The following is a 22,684-nucleotide window of genomic DNA, read 5'->3' as shown; positions in this document are numbered from 1 at the left end:
TGAACGATGTCACTCAAGCCTAGAACCTACCCTCTGCTGAAGCCAGATGCATGGACAAATCAGCCAAGACCCAGCTGAATCCAGCCTGGACTAGCTGACCTGAAAATTCATGAGAATCAATGATTGCTGTTCATACCACTGAGCTTTGGGGTGATTTGTTATGGAGCATTTTTTTGTGGCAATTGGTAGCTGATACACATAGATGTCTGGGTCCTGGCCACCACACTAGTTGTTATAACATTATTGATTACTGGGCCCACAGAGCATAAATGGTTATGACCACACTTAAAAGGCCACACTGGGGCAGTGGAGGCAGATTTAGCCACAAGCTAAAGCTTTACTGAGCCTTCAGTTTTACATCTTAATATAAGAAAAGCACAATTCAATAGCGATGGATTTAATTATCCACTAATGGGTAGCAAGAGTGTTAGGACTTTCCTAACTTAATATCTGACCTTGGAGCAAGTGAACATTTGGATCATTCATAGAAACATGAAGTGTTTCTATGAATGATCCAAAGTAAATTTCCAGTATTTCCAGTCTGCCTCAAGACAAAACAAATCCACATATTTCTTATTATTTTTTTCCCTAAAACACTTTTTGGAAGATCTATTTAAAATTGAAATTAATGAACTGCAAATTTATGAAGCTTCTTTAAAGTTAGTTTCTCTAATAATCCCAGGAGGCCCTTTGTACTAATGTGAAATAATTCTTATATCCATTCCATGAGTTTTAAGTAACTTTGTAAGCTTGGTAAAACATGTGCTACTTTAATCTGCTACTATTGCCCTAAGTAAAAGTAATGCTAATTAATACTTAAGTGGTTTGGAGGAGGGTGTGCATGTGTGTATGTGTGTGTGTTACATCATCTTTCTCCAGTAAACTCAAAATGAAGAAAAGGAATCTTAGTATTGCTTTCCTGTGATGAATGAAAGACTATTTACCATCCTAAGTTAAAATGTCCTAGCGTATGTCCACACAGAAACCCCATCTGAAGGTCACCAACATCAAAGACCAAAGGTGGGTAAATCCATGAAGATGAGGAAAAACCAGTGCAAAAATGCTGAAAATTCCAAAAACCGGAATGCCTCATCGCCTCCAAAGGATCACAACTCCTCACCAGCAATGGAACAAAACTGGACAGAGAATGTGTTTGATGAGTTGATAGAAGTAGGCTTCAGAAGGTGGCTAATAACAAACTCCTCCAACCTAAAGGAGCACTTTCTAGCCCAATGCAAGGAAGCTAAGAACCTTGAAAAAAGGTTAGAGGAATTGCTAACTAGAATAACTAGATGTGAGAAGAACATAAATGACCTGATGAAGCTGAAAAACACAGCACAAGAACTTCGTGAAGCATACACAAGTATCATAGCCAAATCGATCAAGCAGAAGAAAGGATCTCAGAGACTGAAGATCAACTTAATGAAATAAAGCATGAAGACAAGATCAGAGGAAAAAAAAGAATGAAAGGAATGAACAAAGCCTCCAAGAAATATGGGGCTATGAGAAAAGACCAAACCTATGTTTGATGGTGTCCCTGAAAGTGATGAGGAGAATGGAACCAAGCTGGAAAACACTCTTCAGGATATTATCCAGGAGAACTTCCCCAACCTAGCAAGACAGGCCAACATTCAAATTCAAGAAATACAGAGAACACTACAAAGATACTACTCTAGAAGAGCAACCCCAAGACACATAATCATCAGATTCACCAAGGTTGAAATGAAGGAAAAAATGTTAAGGGCAGCCAGAGAGAAAGATTGGGTTATCAACAAAGGGAAGGCCATTAGACTCACAGCAGATCTCTCTGCAGAAACACTAGAAGCCAGAAGACAGTGGGGCCAATATTCAACACTTAAAGAATTTTCAACCCAGTATTTCATATCCAGCCAAACTAAGCTTCATAAGCAAAGGATAATTAAAATCCTTTACAGACAAGCAAATGCTGAGAGATTTCATCACCACCAGGCCTGCCTAAAAAGAGCTCCTGAAGGAAACACTAAGCATGGAAAAGAAAAACTGGTACCAGCCACTGCAAAAACATAACAAATGGTAAAGACCATCGACAGTGTAAAGAAACTGCATCAAGTAATGGGCAAAATAACCTAGCATAATAATGGAAGAATCATATTCACATGTAACAATATTAACTTTAAATGTAAATGGGTTAAATGCCCCAACTAAAAGACACAGACTGGCAAATCGGATAAAGAGTCAAGACCCATCAGTGTGCTGTATTCAGGAGATCCATCTCACATGCAAAGACATACACAGAGGCTCAAAATAAAGGGATGGAAAAAGAGTTACCAAGCAAATGGAAAACATAAGAGAAAAGGGGTTGCAATCCTTGTCTTTGATAAAACAGACTTTAAACCAACAAGATCGAAAAAGACAAAAAAGGACATTACATAATGGTAAAGGGATCAGTTCAACAAGAAGAGCTACCCTAAATATATATGCACCCAATGCAGGAACACTCAGATTCATAAAGCAAGTTCTTATAGACCTTCAAAGAGACTTAGACTCCCAGGCAATAATAGTGGGCGACTTTAATACCCCACTGTCAATATCAGACAGATTGACAAGACAGAAAATTAACAAGGATATTCAGGACTTGAACTCAGCTCTGGACCAAGCGGACTTAACAGTCATCTACAGAACTCTTCACCCCAAATCCACAGAATATACATTCTTCTCAGCACCACATCACACTTATTCTAAAATTGACCACATAATTCGAAGTAAAACACTCCTAAGCAAATGCAAAAGAACAGAAATCGTAACAGTCTCAGACCACAGTGCAATCAAATTAGAACTTAGGATTAAGAACCTCACTCCAAACTGCACAACTACATGGAAACCAAACAACCTGCTCCTGAATGACTACTGGGTAAATAACAAAATTAAGGCAGAAATAAGTAAGTTCTTTGAAACTAATGAGAACAAAGACACAATGTACCAGAATCTCTGGGATACAGCTAAAGCAGTGTTTAGAGGGAAATTTATAGCATTAAATGCCCACAGGAGAAAGTGGGAAAGATCTAAAATCAATACCCTTAACATAACAATTAAAAGAACTAGAGAAACAAGAGCAAACAAATTCAAAAGCTAGCAGGAGACAAGAAATAACTAAGATCAGAGCAGAACTGAAGGAGACAGAGACACAAAAAAACCTTTAAAAAAATCAATGAATCCAGGAGCTGGTTGTTTTGAAAAGATAACAAAATAGGCCACTAGTTAGACTAATAATGAAAAGAGAGAAGAAAGCAAATAGATACGATAAAAAATGGCAAAGGGGATATCACCACTCATCCTATAGAAATACAAACTACCATCAGAAATACTATAAACACCTCTGTGAAAATAAACTAGAAAATCTAAAAGAAATGGATAAATTCCTGGACACATACAGCCTCCTAAGACTAAACCAGGAGAAGTGGAATCCCTGAATAGACCAATAACAAGGTCTAAAGTTGAGGCAGTAATTAATAGCCTACTGACCAACCAAAGCCCAGGACCAGACAGATTCATAGCTGATTCTACCAGAGGTACAAAGAGGAAATGCTACCATTCCTTCTGAAACTATTCCAAACAATAGAAAAAGAGGGACTCCTCCCTAACTCATTTTATGAGGCCAGCAACATCCCGATATCCAAACCTGACAGAAACACAACAAAAAAAGAAAATTTCAGACCAATATCCCTGATGAACATTGGTGTGAATATCCTCAATAAAATGCTGGGAAACTGAATCCAGCAGCACATAAAAAAATGTAGCCATCACGATTAAGTCGACTTCAGCCCTGGGATGCAAGGCTGGTTCAACATATGCAAATCAATAGATGTAATTTATCACATAAACAGAATCAATGACAAAAACTACGTAATTATCCTACTAGATGCAGAAAAAGCCTTCAATTAAATTTAACTAAAACACCAAAAGCAATGGCAACAAAATCCAAAATTGACAAATTGGGTCTAATTAAAGAGCTTCTGCACAGCAAAGGAAACTATCATCAGAGTGAACGGGCAACCTACAGAATGGGAGAAAAGTTTTGCAATTTATCCATCTGACAAAGGGTTAATATCCAGAAACTACAAAGAACTTAAGCAAATTTACAAGAAAAAAAAAACTATCAAAAAGTGGGCAAAGAATATGAACAGACACTTCTCAAAAGAAGACATTTATGAGGCCAACAAACACATGAAAAAAAGCTCATCATCATTGGTCATTAGAGAAATGCAAATCAAAACCACATTGAGATATCATCTCACACCAGTTAGAATGGTGATCATTAAAAAGTCAGGAAGCAACAGATGCTGCAGAGGGTGTGGAGAAATAGGAATGTTTTACACTGCTGGTTGGAGTGTAAATTAGTTCAACCATTGTGGAAGACAGCATGGTGATTCCTCAAGGATCTAGAACGAGAAATACCATTGACCCAGCAATCCCATTACTGGGATATATACCTAAAGGATTATAATTCATTCTACTATAAAGACACATGCAAACATATGTTGATTGTGGCACTGTTCACAAAAGCAAAGACTTGAACCAACTCAAATGCCTATCAATGATAGACTGGATAAAGAAAATGTGGCACATATACACCATGTAATACTATGCAGCCATAAAAAAGGAAGAGTTCATGTCCTTTGCAGGGACACGGATGAAGCTGGAAACCGTCATTCTCAGAAAACTAACCCAAGAACAGAAAATCAAACATCATGTGTTCTCACTCATAAGTGGGAACTGAACAATGAGAACACATGGACACAGGGAGGGGAACATCACACACTGGGGCCTGTCGAGAGATGGGAGGCTAGGGGAGGGACAGCATTAGAAATATCTAATGTAGATGATGGGTTGATGGGTGCAACAAACCACCATGGTATGTGTGTACCTATGTAACAAACCTGCATGTTCTGCACATGTATCCCAGAACTTAAAGTATAATTTAAAAAAAAAAAGTCCTAGTGTAGTCACTGGTTCATAATGGGATATTCACTTCATTTCATCCAAACTTAATTCTCATAGTTTTAAGCAAGGAACACGCTGCGGCATTTTGGAAAATAACTATCAAAACTGGTGACTGTTTTTCAGAAATGGTAATAAATCTAACAGAGGGGTTTCTGGCCCCAAGGCTAAAACAGTCTTTCAGAAGGAATTGTTTCAAAAGAAAGTCATTCTGTGAAATGAGGCTAAACAATCAGGACCAGAACCTTCATCCTAAATGAAGTCTAAAATCAAAGGTTGGCAAAGAGGAAACAGAAGGCCGCTGTACGGTTCACCTTTAGCCTTGGGGGATTCATGTAGCGTGGGAGGAAACCCTGAAACAATAAAGAGACTGTCTGCTCACTCGGATCAGGACAGCCTGCCCACTCCTTCAGCCCTCTCCTGCCACAGAAACGTTACTTGTTGTTAAAGCATACACTAATGTTGAGTGTGTGTGTGCGTGCGCGTGCAGGGGAGATAAACCTTTATGTAATAGGTTGAATCACGTGAAATTGTCCAAAGGGTCAAATATTGGCAATTTCATATGATTCAACTTAATACAATCAGGAAGCATGAAATAGCCACGCCCCCAAATACTCATATAAATTAGAAATATAAGCTAAATTATGAGACAGGTGGAACTGCAAACAAAACAAAACCTAAACAATCTTCCCAACAAAGCTTTTGTTAAAATTATTTTGCCATATACCTTGTTGTGAACCACAAAAATAGTACTGTAATGCATCAACTCTGTTTATCCTCTTCAGTGAGGAGATCTGCACATTCCGGTCTGGGGCCTGGAGTCAGGAGAAAGGAGCTTGAGAACAACGCTGTGCAGGAAACACTGACGTACCTCGAGAGCAGCAGTTTACCCTGAAGCTGCAGGTCCGCGGCGCAGTCCTCTGAACGGCAATTCCTTTCAAAAACCGTCTGTGAGAGACAGGAGAGGAAGGTTAGGGCAGGACTGAGTGGCAAACGGGTACACAGTGGCCCATTCCTTTCTTGCAAATCAGTGGGAATTCTTCCCCCGAGCCCCTCAGGGGCTCTACTCCCACCCACCTCCAAGAAGCCAGCTCTCCAGCGTGGGAAGGGGTTCTTCCAAGCTCCAAGGAGGCCTAAGTCAACGCCGTCATGATTTCATGAGTGCATGACTTCTCTGACTTACTCCCTAGTCTACAGTGCTCCTCCAAACAGTTTTTCAAGAGAGGTTCGTGGTGGTGGATGTCCTTCCAGCCTCTGCTTGTGTAAGACTGTCTTTCAGAGGCTCTTAGATGAATGATAATCCAGCTGAGTGAAGAACGCTCAGATTATAGTCTGGTCATTTACCCCTATTTGCTGTGTTTTGGGGAGGCAGGAAATTTCTATTTGAAACACGTTCGGCCTGAGCTACGGGACCGTATTGAATTTTCAGTACTAACAGGGAACGTCAAAGTCAATGAGGCCGTCAGGCTCAAGGAATCACAACAGACTGAAGGAAATTCTTTCCAGTTTTTTGGTGGGGCAGCCAGCAGTTAACAGGGACACAGTGCCTTTTCTCTAACCAAGACTGGGCCTCTCAACAGCCAAAGCCCCACCCAGAGCTGGGGCAGAGGCCTGGCGTGCCAAAAGCCACATATTTCCAGAGAGCGTGCTGGCTGTGCCTGGGCCTGGGCCTATCTGTGGAGGCTTGCCAGGACATCAGCAGCAGCGTCTGGAGACGGCTTAGGGCTTGCTTCTGCGGTCCCCAGGGGACTTGTTAGTTCTCCCCTCCGTCTGTCTCAACCTCTCTGACGTTTCACAACTACGAACAGCAGCTTCCCTAAGTTCCAAATGACAGAGACTCTTCACTACTGTTAGATGGCTTTGCTCACATCAGTGGGATTTGGAGAGAAGAGCCTGCTGACAACTTCGACATGTAATTTGTTTATTATTCAACTTCTTCCTTGTCACTGCTCATGTTTGTGAGTTTTTTTCCCCAAAACGCAGTTCCAAGTGATTTGTTCCCTGCCCACAGAGTAAGTCCGGGCGGCATCTCAGAGCGCCAGCGTGGGTTCCAGCAAACTTGCTGGCCAACGAACAGTCTAGACTCGACCAGACAGAGTAATTCTGCCTATGGAAATTCATATTTCCCTGCCACATTTCCAAAAGAAAAACAGCCAACACTCCCTTCCTTGATTATCAGGGAAAATATCATGGAAGTCTTGGGCAAAAAAAGGAAATTCCCATGTTCTTTTGGACACTACTGGGTTAAGGAAAGCGCCAAATTTCCAGGAGATTTCAACATAAGATATTTGTGCTTTGCCATCTCAACTAAGAAGAAAACAGGAGGAAGTGGGTGTAAGGGTGGCATTAATGAAAGGAGGGCTTTATGAGCTTTCAGGATATAGGGACAGTGCCAAAGGGAGCTTCTCCACTAAGCTGGTGAAACTTCAGCTTTGAGGTCCCTCACTGACATGCCCCCCACGGAAGCCTTGCACAAACTTTGTTTTCATAATTTCACCTTTTTTTTCCCTTCAAGACCCCACCCTCTATTGCAGGCATCCCCAAATTACGACCCGTGGGCTGCATGTGGCCCCCTGAGGCCATTTATCTGGCCCCCCGCCACACTTCAGGAACGGGCACCTCTTTCATTGGTGGTCAGTGAGAGGAGCACACAGTATGTGGCGGCTCTCCAACGATCTGAGGGACAGTGAACTGGCCCCCTGTGTAAAAAGTTTGGGGATGCCTGCTCTATTGGATAAGTCTCAGGTCCCACAAAACCTAGATGGGCGCCTAGGGTATAGTCCCCTCATCACATATGCCTTTCCTGTCTCACAGGCAAGACAGTCCAACTTTGTGAGGCATGGAGGGGTGAAGGGGTGGAGGTGGGGGTGGAAGAGGTGAGAATGGAAGAAGATGATGTGACCTAAATTCACCTGGTGACATGCAGGCTGCCAGATTTGCCATGCACCCTCCTCACCTCTGCCACCCTGGCCTTCTCATGCCAGCCATCACTCAGGTGGGCCTTACAACTTCCCACCCAGGGCCTCCCCACAAACGGATCTCCAGATTCCGCCAGGTGTTTCACCTAGTACATGTCCTCTCACCCTTCAACAAGCAAATCAAGACCACTGTGAGCTCTCATAGTTCCACATACTTTTTCCTTGGACTGCTCATCTCAGTCGTAACTGATCAATTTTTATCATTTCTTGTTTAATGGTAGTCTCCCCTGCTAAAACACTGCCCCAAAAGGACTGTGGGGGCACTGTATTGGTCTTGCTTGCCTCAGTGCCTGCCCTCAGGGCCTGGCATGTAGTTGCTGCTTTTCCAACAGTGAAATACCACACATTGCCCTGAGAGGCAGAGCGACCACTTGAATGGGGAGCCCAATGGTGGACGCCCCCTAACCAATCAGCCAACGCTAGCATACTGCTCAAGACCAAAGCTCCAGCCCCTAACCAAAGCACTTTCCTTTAGCCACGTGAGACGCAAAGGCTCTCATGAGGAATCGCTTGCTCTGTAAAAGCTCATTTGCCTTGTCCTAACTTTCCCTTGAATGATACTGTTTCCTGCCCCTGAAACTGGCTTCTCTAGCTGTCAAGTCCTCCAGTGCAGCTGAATTTCCATCCAACAAAGGTAAGCACCGAGTTTAACATATATACACACATAGTGTGTGTATCTATGCACACATGTGCATCCCTACAGCTCTACACAAGTGTATGTACTGATCAGATAAAATTAAGCACAATCATGGAAAGACAAAACACTAGTTAAGAAATAAGGAAATTGAAAGTTTAATCCTATTTTAACTGTATTACATTAAGAAAATTGACTTTTCGTCCCTCCAGGACTCAGTTTCCTCATTTGTAAAATGAAAATAATAGCACTAGTGACTGTCCTGTAAATACAGATTAGCATTTAGCCAGGGGTTGGCGCTTGCAGTGACAGTGTTCTTGGCTTAGGCACTGTGCATCACTATTTACACTGGCAAATGTGAGCAGCACCTGTGTGCCTGAGTGAACACCATGAAGCCTAATTAATGGATGGTGGAGCTGGGTGCGGTGGCTCACACCTGTAATCCCAGCACTTTGGGAGGCCGAGGTGGGTGATCACCTGAGGTCATGAGTTCGAGACCAGCCTGGCCAACCTGATAAAACCCCATCTCTACTAAAATTACAAAAATTAGCCAGTGTGATGGCGGGCACCTGTAATCCCAGCTACTTGGGAGGCTGAGGCAGGAGAATCGCTTGAACCTGGGAGGCAGAGGTTGCAGTGAGCTGAGATCACACTACAGAGCTCCAGCCTGGGGCAACAAGAACTAAACTCCATCTCAAAAAAAAAAAAAAAAAAAAAAAAAGATGGTGTAATGGTGTAATAAGAATTAATGGGAATTTACCTCTGTGCAGGTAAATTATTTTCCAGAAGTCAATGCAACAAAATGCAACAATATCTCGATGGCACTCCTTACAATGTGACTTTGAAACTATTCCCATGGAGAGGTGGGGTCTGATGCTCCCTTCCCTGGAATCGAGGTGGACTTTTGACTCCCTCCCCTGGAATCAGGGTGGACTTTATGTCACAGTGGAAGTCACACTATGTGACTTCTGAGGCTAGGTCATTAAAAAAAATAGGGCTTCCAATTTTCTTGGGGTATTTGTTCTTAGAATTTAGTCACTCTACAAGAAACACAAGCTGTCCATGGAGAGGCTCACAGGAGAAGCTGAGAGCCACATCAGCTTGCAGGCCACAGGAGTCACCATGACAGTGGAAACCTCAGTGGGGTCCTGCAATCCCACTGAGTGGCCCCAGCTGATGGACATTATATAGAGCAGGTAGTGTCTTGACCAAGCCCTGCCAAATTTTAAATTCACAAATGAATTCACAATTTTCCCATTTTCCCATTGTGGTTGGAAAAGATATTGGTATTATTTATATCTTAAATTTGTTAAGATTTGTTTTGTGATCTAACAAGTGATCTCTCCTGGAGAATGTTCCATGGGTACTTGAGAAAAATGAATGTTCTTCCACTGTTGGGTGAACAGTTCTGCATATGTCAACCAGGTCCATTTGTTACATAGGTCCAATTGCTCAAGCCTACTGCTTTATTGATTTTCTGTCTGGATGTCCTATCCATTACTGAGAGTGGAGTATTGAAGTCTCCTATTATTATAGTGCTGTCAATTTCTCCTTTCAGATCTGTCAATGTTGTGTATACTTAGGTGCTCTGATGCTGTGAGCATTTATAACTGTTATGGCTTCCTGTTGAACTGACCCTTTTGTCATTATGAAATGACCTTTGTCTCCAGAGACAGTTTTTGAATTAAAGCCTATTTTGGTGATAAAAGTAGCAACCACTCCTGTTCCCTTTTGGCTGGCATTTGCATGGACCTTTTTCCATCTCCGAGAGTCCTTGAATCTAAAAGTGAGCTTTCAGAAATCCAACTGTATGTACATACATACGCACACATACACACAATGGAAATCCAACTATATGTAAAAAGCATACAGTTGGATCCTGTGTGTGTGTGTGTGTGTTTTTTTTTAAACAATCTATTCAGCCATGCTGTATCTTTTTATTGGGAAGGTTAGCCTACTTGAATTTAAAGTAAATCGAGAGACAGATTCACTATTGCCATTTTGTTAACTTTCTCTTTGTCCTGTTCTTTTGTCCCTCCTTTTCTCCCTTGCTGTTTTCTTTTCTTCCTGTATTTATAGGTTTTGATTCCTTCCTTTTTTGTGTGTATATTTGATCCATCTCTTTTTCTGTGTAACTTCTATAGGTATTTTCTTGGTGGCTACCAGGAGGCTTACATAAAATAACTTGCAACAGTCTATTATAAGTTGACAATGTAACTTCACTTGCATAAAAGAATTCTGGTTTTCGCTCTGCTCCCCCCATGTTATATGCTACTGATGTCTCAATTTATATCTATATTATGTAGCCATTAACATAATTCAGTTAATAATACTTACAATGGTTTTAAAAATACTTTTGTCTTTTAACTTTCTTCATAGATGTAAAAGCTATTTACTCACCACCTTTACAGTAATATAGTGTTCTGATTTTGTCCATATATTTACCTTTATCAATGAGTTCCCTACTTTATTATGCTCTCATGTTACTGTTTAGTGTCCTTTCATTTCAACTTGAGGAGCACTGGTTTGCTGGGTATAGTATTGTTAATAGAATTTTTTTTTTTTTTTTTTTTTTTTTTTGAGACAGAGTTTCGCTCTTGTTACCCAGGCTGGAGTGGAGTGCAATGGCACGATCTCGGCTCACCGCAACCCCCGCCTCCTGGGTTCAGGCAATTCTCCTGCCTCAGCCTCCTGAGTAGCTGGGATTACAGGCACGCACCACCATGCCCAGCTAATTTTTTGTATTTTTAGTAGAGACGGGGTTTCACTATGTTGACCGGGATGGTCTCGATCTCTTGACCTCGTGATCCACCCGCCTCGGCCTCCCAAAATGCTAGGATTACAGGCTTGAGCCACCGCGCCCGGCTAGAATTTTTAAACTATTTTATTAACTTATTATACACAGGGTTTCATTCAGTCACCCAGTCTAGAGTGCAGTGACATCATCTCAGCTCACTGCAGCCTCTACTTCCTGTGCTCAAGCAATCCTCCCACTTCAGCTTCCCAAGTAGCTGGGACTACAGGCACATGCCACCATGCCCGGCTAATTTTTTGTTTATTTTTTTTTGTAGAGACTAGGTCCTGTTATGTTGCCAGGGCTGGTCTCAAACTCCTGGACTCAAGTGATCCTCCTGCCTCAGCCTCCCCAAGTGTTGGAATTACAGGTATGAAGCACTGTGCTCACCAATACTTTGAATATATCATCCCACTCCCTTCTGACATGCAAGGTTCCTGCTGAAAAATCCCCATCACTAATCATCAGGGAAATTCAAATCAAAGTCACAATGAAGTATCACCTCACAACAGTTAGGATGGCTATTATAAAAAGACAAGAGATAAAAAGTGTTGGTGAGGGTATGGAGAAAAGGGAACTCTTAAAACACTGTTGGTGGGAACGGAAACTGGTACAGCCATTATGAAAAAGTATGGAAGTTCCTCAAAAAATTAAAAATAGAACTACTATATGACCCAGCAATTCCTATTCTAGGTATATACTCAAAGAAAATAAAATCAGTACCTCAGAAATAGCTGCATTCCCATGTTCGTTGCAGCATTATTCACAATAGCTATGATATGGAATCAACCTGTTTGTCAACAGGTGAATGACATACATATACACACATACACACGATGGAATATTATTCAGCCTTTAAAAAGGAGATCCTGCCCTTTTTGATTACATGGATGAACCTGGAGGACATTATGCTAAATGAAATAAGCCAGACAAAGAAAAATATTGTATGATCTTCCTTATTGTGGAATCTAAACAAGTTAAAAACACAGAAACAGAAAGTGAAACTCTGGTAGTTACCAGGGATTGGGGAGGGGGTGGAGGTTGGGGAATGAGGAGATGTTGGTCAAAGGTATAAAGTTGTAGTTAAGTAGAATGAAAAAATTTAGAAATTGAATGTATAGCATGATGACCATGGTTAACAATATTGTATTATATACTGGAAATCTGACAAGTAGATTCCAAGTGCTCTTACTATTAAAAAAAAACAATCTGTTAGGCAATGGATATGTTAATTTGCTTTACTATAGTAATCATTTCACTATGCAAATGTGTATCAAAACATCATTTTATAAACCTTATGTACATTAAGAAACAATAAAATCAAATTCATTAACAAAATAAATGATTGTTATATTAAGCTGCTAAATTTCAGAGTTTGTTATGCAACAATAGAATAACAGAATACTCAGCCTTCTCTAACTTGGGCAACGCTATGAACAAAAATGGACTGCACAATCCAATCCCTGGCAAAGTCTTGGCTTAGGTAAGACCTTCCATAGGCTAGGAATGCAATTGTTTTGTAGGTAAAAAAGCAATACACCAGGGAATCAAGAGACCTGTGTCATGCCCTGGGGAGCCTGAGGTTAAAACTCAGTTCCTATGTTCTAGAACTGGATCAGTCTCCTTGGGCAAATGGTCAATTTGTTTGCGAAGGAACTGAAAGGCATGTCTCTGGAGCAGGAGGGTGGACAGACTAAAGCCCTGGAATCCTAGATGACAATACAGAGCTTCACAAATCAAGTAAAAATGACTTCTCCTTCACACCAAGTACAAAAAGTACAGGTTCTCCATGAAGCCAATGGCCCAAACTCCTGATTTTCCTCTGAGGGAACAATCCCAATAGCTCCCAACTCAGGCCTTTAAAAAAAGTCCTCTGCCTGATTTTACCCACATCCCCCTAAGTCCTTGGCAAACACAAGCTTGGCTGCTTGAATCAGACAAATCAGAATCCGGCTTGGAAGCAGTTTCTTCCACCTCCCTCTAGACGCCATCTCCTAGTTGGCCAAAGCCCTGTCTACTTATGTCCCTGGAAGACGTCTTTCCAGCAAATGTAAGCAGAGCTAAGAAGCCATCATCTCTCATTCCTCCCTGGTTAAAGGAGGTTCAAACCTTTCTCTCAGGAGACAACTGTTTCCGGCCTCAGGCTTCAGAGAGCTGAGGACTGGACATCCAGTGGCCTCCTCGGCCTCATGGACTCAGTTTCTCTGCTGGCTCCTTCCTCACCTTGGTCTTCACCTCAGGTTTCCCTGGACAATACAGGTGTCTTTGAAAATAATTTTTCCAGCTTCTCACTAAATCCTTACTCTACTTCTTTTAGAACTAAGGCTGGCAACTCACTGTTTTCTGAAAAGGGTGAGACAGTACATGTTTTGGGCTTGTAGGCTATGTGGTCTCAGTCACACTACTCAACTCTGCCATTGTGGAACAGAAACAGCCATAGATAATACATGAGGGAAAGGGCATGGATGTGTGCCAATACAACTTTATTTACGAAAACAGGCAGTGGCGGATTTGGCCCATGGGCTAATGCTTCTTGAATCCTGTTCTAGAATATTTGGCGATGTTTCTTGATTTCCTTCAGGCCAGGAAAACAAAATTCTATGAATCCAGATCAATTTGCATTTTCCTCTAAGTCAGTAAGGAGGCTGGGGCTGGCTGAACTTCTCTTACAGCGTCATGGCCGCCAAGGACAGGGCAGCTTTGGGGACATGTGATTCTGGGATGGCAGCTCAGTGTCTGCTCCTGGCTGAGGGTGACTTCAGAGAGGATGTCATCTAAGTGCTAAGGCTTTGGGAGGGGTGGCTCATTTCTCCCATCCAAATCTGTACCAGAAAATCTTCACTTCTGATCTAACAGGAAATAGGATGCTTAGCTTAGTCCAGCTATCACGTTCAGAGGAGGATCAGTTTCTTGGACTGGTCTTGGACTCGGTGATATTTGCTTTAAAAAAAAATACAACTATTGACATGGATTCAACACTGTTTACAGGGTTGATATGGCAACCAAATCCCATGCTGAAGCCTGAAAAAAGTAGAACAATGGATTGGATCATCCCACACCAAGGAGAGCAAACAAGAAGGCTATTTTTAAGCTGATTTGGTCAATGTATTTCTCTTTAATTTTATTTTAATTTTGAGATGGAGTCTTGCTCCGTCAGCCAAGCTGGAGTGCAGTGGCGGGATCTTGGCTCACTACAACTGCCTCCTCCCTGGTTCAAGCCCCGTGCCTCAGCCTCCTGAGTAGCTAGGATTACAGGCATGCACCACTATGCCTGGCTAATTTTTGTATTTTTAGTAGAGATGACTTTTCCCTATGTTGGCCACGCTGGTCTCAAACTCCTGACCTCAAGAGATCTGCTGCCTCAGCCTCCCGAAGTGCTGGGATTACAGGTGTGAGCCACAGCGCCCGGCCTAGCAATATATTTCTGGATATGCAGTATGGCGTAGCAGGAGGTCTCTGCACCTACGGTGAAGCATCCTGCCTGGATGACAGGAGTGACACTTCTGAACTGGTGTTTCTTCCATAGCCCCACGTAAGTTTCCAGAGGCCCCAGCCATGTAATTCATATTTATAACCCCAGCATCTAGCACAGTATTCAAAATTGTTGTATTAATATACATGCCATGACCTGAGTGTAAGAAGTTTCTCCCTCTCAATTCTGTTTCAATGGGCTATTTTCTCAGAATCCAAAAATGCCCTTCATGTGGCACGTTATGAGTAGGAATATTAGCTCCATGCAGCCCCATGCCTAAATGAAGGAAGGAAAAGGCTCACTGCCTCTTAAAATCAGGGCATACGCTGTTGCTTTCTACAAAATTCATACCCTCAAGAATCAGTGAAAGGCAAATGGTTCATAAAATTAAAGCTGAGGAATTCCTTCTATCTCAGGGTCTATACAAATTGTCCTTCCAGATTTTGAAGCCATGACAGGAAAAAACAAAAAAAAAAAACAAAAAACCTCTCTTGGTTTCCCTTTAAATACAAACCCAGCACCAATTTTGCTTTATGGTCCTGTGGGAAAACTACAAATGACAAGTTCTGCTCTCTTGGGTGTCTTTTTTACTTCACAGCTCTGCAGTTTACAGAATTAACCCCTCTGCCTAAAGGCAGTATTTTTTTTTAAAAAGTTGGTAAATATTCATGGGGTACAAGTGCAATTTGGCTACACTGATATATTCTGCTGCGACGAAGTCAGGGCCTTCAGTGCATCCATTGCTGGACCAACGTGTTGGGCACATTGTACCCAACAAGCAACCTCCCTACACCTCCACTGTCCATCACTCCACAACCTGCTTCCATGTGGACACATTATTTAGCTCCCACTTATAAATGAGAACATGTGGCATTTGCCTTTCTGTGTCTGCATGGTTTCACTTAAGATAATAGCCTCCAGTTCCATCCATCTAAAGGCATTACTTAGGTGATTCAGTTCAACCCCCGTGATAACTCAGCAGGGCTGACTGCTCGGTGAGGTCCTGGCCCCATGGGACTCCCAGCCCAGTGCTCTTCCTGCATCTGCCTGGGAATAGGTGGCCTTTTATGGGACACATTTCATGTCCCTCTATAATCACAACTTTTCATTCCGGTGCTAAACGGCAGGGACTTCTGCATCCCAGGGCTGGAAAGTCTCTTTTTCATCCTGGGATTTTTTTGTGTTCTACATTTCATTTTTCCTTCTTTTTTTTTAGTTGCTGTTAATTAGTCAGAAGAGGCAGAAGATATCAAGGAAGTTCAAATAAATAGGGTGGTGCTGTCAGAGAAAAGAAAAAAGGATGCCAGCTGCGTTTCTAAAAGCTGCTAAACCAGACATGGGCAGGCAGTTGGGAATGAGAAAAAGAAAGCCTTAAAACCAGAGAGGATCCCAGCAAGACTTCTCCCCATCTATCTCAAGAACATCCCCTAAATAAGCCCCCAGGTATAACCACAAACAGCAAGGGCCTTGTGCTTGATTTCCTAAATTATCTTATAAGAAAAGAGGGGCTAATGTTTCCTCCCCAGCCAGACACTGTTCACCGGACATATTTAAACACCCATCATCCCCCACAGGCTTTTGCAAAAGGTTTTCAGTAAGAGAGGATAATACAGAAGAAAATTCAATGAGCGTAAAGATTTTTGCTCAATGAGCAAAAATAAAACATAACACTAAAAAAGAAGCTTTGCAAATTCAACAGTTCCCCTCAGGACACGGCCTAACCTTTGATGGGTCCTCTCTCATTTCCTCTTGGGGTTAACCTTGGGGAAGAAGCCTGAAATGGACAGACATGGCCAGACTTCCCCACTGGTGAGAAGGATAAATGAGTGGTTTTTCTCACACATGCTTCAAACTAGATGGTTTTCACCTGCGTTCTGTCACGGTGCCCTCTTTGAAGAGAATATTCACTCAGAAGCTGATACCTATCAAAGTAGGGTTGATCTGGGTACCACAAGGTTGGAGGGCAGGAGCCTTTTCCTAACACCTCCCTCCCCTCCTGCTGAGCCAAACTGCTGCCCCGGCTCCAAGTCGAAATCTGAAATCCCCCAGTCTGCATGGTCTCAGGAGCCTGCCTGCTTCTGATGTCTGGAGTGACTCTCCTCCCTGTCTTCCACTCTCCCAACCCCTCAGCCTTCCGTTCCTTCTGCAGAGACGTTTAAATATAATAATGAAAATAAACCTTAGAGCTGTAAATAATGGCATGTTCAGCCAGCTGGGCACCTCGGCAGGAAAACTATTACCTAATATCCAGGCTGTGCAAACAGTGGGTTTCCATAGCATGAGCTATATTCCTATCCGCATGCACTGAGGGGTGGGGGGTGGGAGGAGCTGTGGGGATGATTTCCAGCACAATGGAGACCCAAAGTGCATGGCTTCAACATAGTTAAAAATTACCACTAGGGAGGCCGAGGCGGGTGAATCACGAGGTCGAGAGATCGAGACCATCCTGGTCAACATGGTGAAACCCCGTCTCTACTAAAAATACAAAAAACTAGCTGGGCATGGTGGCGTGTGCCTGTAATCCCAGCTACTTAGGAGGCTGAGGCAGGAGAATTGCCTGAGCCCGGGAGGCGGAGGTTGCGGTGAGCTGAGATCGCGCCATTGCACTCCAGTCTGGGCAACAAGAGCGAAACTCCGTCTCAAAAAAAAAAAAAAAAAAAAAATTACCACTAGACTAAAACAGCCACTTTTCACTTGAAAGACAACAAAGCAAGACTTCTCAACGAAGCCAACACCTTTTCTTTTACCAGTTTCATTTCCTCCATCTTGTCTGTTGAAAACTAGACACCACAAACATACGTGGTATAGGTGTGTCACTGCAAATCACACACCACGCTCTCCTGCCTGCGAGGAATTCCCAGAGGGATTACAGAATACATTTAATTTTACAGCTCCGCTGAATCTGCCAGTGAAGAAGCTCGGAAACGATTCCCATCTCTGCTAAAGGAACCAGCCTTGTGTGGTTTCAGAAGGGCTCTTTTAACTGCGATCTATTTACTAAGCATCCTCTATAGGCCAGGTACTTTGCCAGGTGTTGGAAATAGACAGCAAATAAGATAAAGCAGATCCCTTCCCCCACTGGGCTTCCATTCTAGAGAGGGAAATACAAAAACAAGTAGACAAAATAACACGCTGTGTTAGATGTCACGAAGGAATCAAATTGGTAGCTAAGGCTAGGCATGGTGGCTCACTCCTGTAATCCTAGCGCTTTGGGAGGCCAAGGTGGGGGGATTCCTTGAGCCTATGAGTTCAAGACCAGCCTGGGCACCATGAGGAGACCCTGTGTCTACTAAATAAATAAAGCAAGCCAGGCAGCCAGCCAGCCAGGCGTGGAGGCACATGCCTGTGGTCCCAGCTACTTGGGAGGCTGAAGCGGGAGGATCACTTGAGCCTGGAAGGTCGAGGCTGCAGTAAGCCATGATCACACCACTGTACTCCAGCCTGGGTGACAGAGACAGACCCTGTCTCAAAAAGAAAGGCTGCTGTGTCAGGGAATACAGGTTTGCCGGAGAACAGTTCTCTGAGGAGGCAGTGTTTAGGTTGAGACCTAAAAAATGAAGAACTGGCCGTGGGAAAAGCATGGCAGAGCGCTTTCTAGATGAGGCATCAGCATACACAAAGGCTTGAGGCAGGCAGAGGCCTGGTAAGCTGGAGGGCGTGGGAATGCGGGAGAGGCGGGGCCCCAGCACACAGGCTCTCCTGTCTGGATTTTCTCCTAAAGGGGAAGGGAGCTCCTCAGCAGGAGGAGGTTGTGCAGGGATGTGACCTGGTCTAGGTGACAAATGATGGCGGCCTGGCATAGGGAGCGGCGGCAGAGATGGAGCAAAGAGAAGGGACTGCTGCCAGCTGGGCCCATGGTGGTCAGCCGGCTTTCAAGGTCTGTTTATATGGGTCCTCCCCAATCTTCTCCCTCTGCGACAAAGAGGCATCTCGGCCTGACACCCTAAAGATCCAGAGAGGCTCACCTGAGAGCCTGCCAGAGCCCTCAGACCAGCGGTCCCCAACCTTTGTGGCACCAGGAACCAGTTTTGTGGAGGAGAATTTTTCCATGAATGGGGGCTGGCGGGGGGCGGGATGGTTTTGGCACAGTCCAGATCCCTCACATGTGTGGGTTCGTGTTCCTACGAGAATCTAAGGCCACCGACCTGACTGGAGGGGCGCTCAGGCGGGAACGCTGCTGGCCCACTTCCTGACAGGCCACCTGGTTGGGCACCCCTGCTTTAGATGGTGCCATTGCCTCCCACCTGGGAGCCCACCCTCAAAGGAAGGACGCGGAAAGGCAGCCGAGCACTCGTTTCCCCAGAGCCCGAGTGGACACACTCCCGTGGCGGCCGCCTCCTCTCCTCACGCTAGGACGGCAGGAGCAGGCTCCAGGGCTGCTCATCATTTCCAGGCTCCTCGCATTTCTCTCAGGTAATCCCACCACCACCCAGAGGCAGGCAGAGAGGCACCCCCGTGACAGGCGAGGAAACAGGCTGAGTGGGTGGGTGCTGTGGGCCGCGGCCCTGATCTCCCTCCACGGCCTGTGCCCTGCCGTGGGCTGTGTCATGTATGGATTATTTTCTATCCCTGTGGCAAGAAGGTACCGGAGTTCAGCTCTCCAAGCAACACAACTCTGTCACCTCACAGTTCTGTAAGTCAGAGGTTCGGAGGTTGTCTGGGGCTGCTCCAGGCTCTCCAGGCCGAAATCGAGGTGTCAGCTAGAGGCGCTGGGGGGAATCCACTTCCAGCTTCGTTGGGGTTGTGGGCGGCACCCAACTCTGCGTGGTTGAGGGACTGAGGTCCCACTTCCTTGCAGACAGCCCCCCGGAAGCCTCTCCCAGCCCCTTAAGGTTGTCCACATTCTGGTCACGTCACACACTTCAACACCAGCAAGGGCCTGTTCCAGGTCTCTCCTGTTCGGCCGCCGGCCGCCGGCCGCCGGCCGCCGGCCGCCCGCCGCCCGCCGCCCGCCTCCCGCCTCCCACCTCCCACCTCCCACCTCCCACCTCCCACCTCCCACCTCCCACCTCCCACCTCCCACCTCCCACCTCCCACCTCCCACCTCCCACCTCCCACCTCCCACCTCCCACCTCCCACCTCCCACCTCCCACCTCCCACCTCCCACCTCCCACCTCCCACCTCCCACCTCCCACCTCCCACCTCCCACCTCCCACCTCCCACCTCCCACCTCCCACCTCCCACCTCCCACCTCCCACCTCCCACCTCCCACCTCCCACCTCCCACCTCCCACCTCCCACCTCCCACCTCCCACCTCCCACCTCCCACCTCCCTTTGGAGGAAGTTTGCTGCTTTTAAGGGCTTGTGTGACTAGATTGGACCCACCTGGAAAATCCAGGCTCCTCTCCCCTTTTGGAATCCCATCACCTTAATGACAACTACAAAGTCCCTTTTGCCATGTAATGTATCCAAATCACGGGCCCCAGAAATTAGGGCGTCTTTGTTGGGGGGGGCATTCAGCCTAACACAGTGAAACACCTGGGAGCCCAGCTGTAGCCAGGTCTCTCTGGGGGCCTCCTGAGGAAGCACGAGAAGAGTTATAATTTTCAGAGCCCTATTCTGCATACGGGGATTGAAGACATGGCCTCTGTCATCACCACTGGTATGCTCAGCAAGGAGGAAAGATAAGGGACCTTCAGGTGACCTGTCCAAGGACAGCATTGCTCCCTTCCCAGCACACGGACCAGCCAGGACTTCTCATGATTGCTTCATTTAGTTCCATGCCCTCTGTTTCAGCAGCTGAGACCAACTAGCAATGAACTGAGTCAACTCTCTGGGGTATCAGAGAGACTCTCCAGGGACTCACCTGCAAAGGCCCCTGTAACAAGCTCTTAACTGGCCTCCCCATACCCAGGCACACCAAGCTACCTGAGGCACATTTCCAATCTCCCCAAACTCAAAAGATGCCCTGGTCTGTCCACCACAGAATCACATCCAACTCCTCAGCCAGTGACCCAAGTGGCCTCAGACTACATGACAGCATCTCCAGTCCACATGGCCTCTCCCCTTCCCCTCACTGGATATTCAGCCACATGGGAGACCTTTAGCCTCTCCTTCTGTTCGTCTTCAAACCCCTCCATTCCCTGAAGACCCAAATCCTACTTCTCCCTTAAGGCTCTGGCCAATTCTCCCCTCCCCATAGAACACCTCCTTCTCTTCAGCCAGAAGTGGTCTCTGGAGTGAAATTCTTACACACTAACCTAAATTTCACTTTGTAAATTATTCCTGGACTGTCTGTGAGTCCGCTGAGGGCAGCAATGGTTTATTTTTTTCATCAAGGTCTTATATAAAGTAGGCACACAATTGAATTGCTTCCAGCTTTATAGTCTTTTTAAATACTCTTATTAATGAAAAAAAGTTGTTTTTTTTTTTTTTTCTGGTATCAAATATCCGCCCCGCCCCCACCCCAACACACACACACACACACCACTTTCTGATAAGACAGATGCAGTATGTCTCATCAGAAAGCCTGATTTCCTTAGATTTTTTTTTTTTTTTTTTTTTGAGACAGAGTCTCACCCTGTGGCCCAGGCTGGAGTACAGTGGCTGAGATCTTGGCTCACTGCAGCCTCCGCCTTCCAGGTTCAAGCAATTCTCCTAACTCAGCATCCAGAGTAGCTGGGATTACAGGTGCCTGCCATCATGCCTGGCTAATTTTTGTATTTTTAGTAGAGATGGGGTTTTGCCATGTTGGCCAGGCTGATTTTGAACTCCTGACCTTGTGCTCAGCCCACCTCGGTCTCCCAAAGTGCTAGGATTACAGGCATGAGCCACCGCACGGGGCCACTTTCCTTAGATTTTGAAGGTGAAATGTGTTTTCATCAGGCTGTATGTCCTATAGAGGCCTGCAGCATTCAAGCTCTACTGTCTCCAGAGCACCCAGAATCCCAATCCAATCTCTGCATTAGCGGCAATCCCGCTATTCACTCACGGAGCCTAGTGCCAAAGCCCTATCCCACAACCTGTCTTTTCCCAGGACTGTGTACCCTACAGAGGCAAGGCTTAGTCTCCTGGCTGTCCCACACATTCCTAGCTCATAGCAAAAAGCTTCAGATTCATCAGGAAGCCTGTACTTAACAGGTACTGGTCACTGTCTCCATGTTCTACACACAGTCTGTGCAGCGATTCCACTTTAATTAGGCCATCAGTGGGGCAGACCCCAACTCCGAAAGGTCACCACGATTTGATCCACCCTCCTGTATAGTCCTGTGTACCAACATGGGCCCAGTGAAGAGATGAAGGCATTTAAAGTATATGTTATCTGGTAACATGACCTAGAGAGTTCTGATGAGTTTATTCCTTCCTGTGTAAGAAATGGACGCTCTGTGTCAAACTGTGGTGTATACATGCACAGGTTAAAGATCACTTCTGCTTCCTGCGGTGGGCCTCGCTCTCAGAATCTCTCTTCCCCTCAAACTGAGCCAACATCTGGAAGATTCTCTCTTTTTTTTCCCCACAATCGGGAAAAGGACAATAAGCAAGAACTGCTCTCTCAGAACTTTTCTCAGGCTCCTGGACAATCTGCCCAATCTATGACCAATATTTTTCTTTTATTTTAATTTCAACCAAAGAGTCACACGGTTAGAAAAACAATAAGCCCCTTCCGCACACCTCGCCATGCTCAGTCCTGCTCTCCAGGGGCAACCGTTATTATCTATGTCCGTTTATGTTTCTTTTGATGATTATTTCCGTATCTTTAGAAAACATGCTGATATTACTATTCTTTGATTTATCAGATCTGGACGTTATTTTACTGAATTCCTTCCACGATAGACAGGAATTTATCTCACATAATGATCCCCACTCCTTCACCTCCATAATTTTCTGGC

General features: G+C 44.7%; 1 protein-coding gene across 2 annotated transcripts in view; it reads right to left on the bottom strand.

The window, feature by feature from the left end:
• Window positions 1–22,684, bottom strand: part of ITGA9 (integrin subunit alpha 9) — a 372,517-nt gene that overhangs the window by 161,164 nt on the left and 188,669 nt on the right. For both annotated transcript variants that reach the window (XM_074406027.1, XM_039462008.2), the window contains exon 17: window positions 5,849–5,925. In XM_074406027.1, coding sequence (XP_074262128.1) covers window positions 5,849–5,925 — 77 coding nt within the window. The remainder of the gene's footprint in view (window positions 1–5,848; window positions 5,926–22,684) is intronic.

The sequence above is a fragment of the Saimiri boliviensis genome, chromosome 9 (assembly GCF_048565385.1).
Source record: "Saimiri boliviensis isolate mSaiBol1 chromosome 9, mSaiBol1.pri, whole genome shotgun sequence".
Lineage (NCBI taxonomy): Eukaryota > Metazoa > Chordata > Mammalia > Primates > Cebidae > Saimiri > Saimiri boliviensis.
The sequence above is the reverse complement of the archived record's forward strand: the minus strand, read 5'-3'. Positions and strand labels throughout refer to the sequence as shown.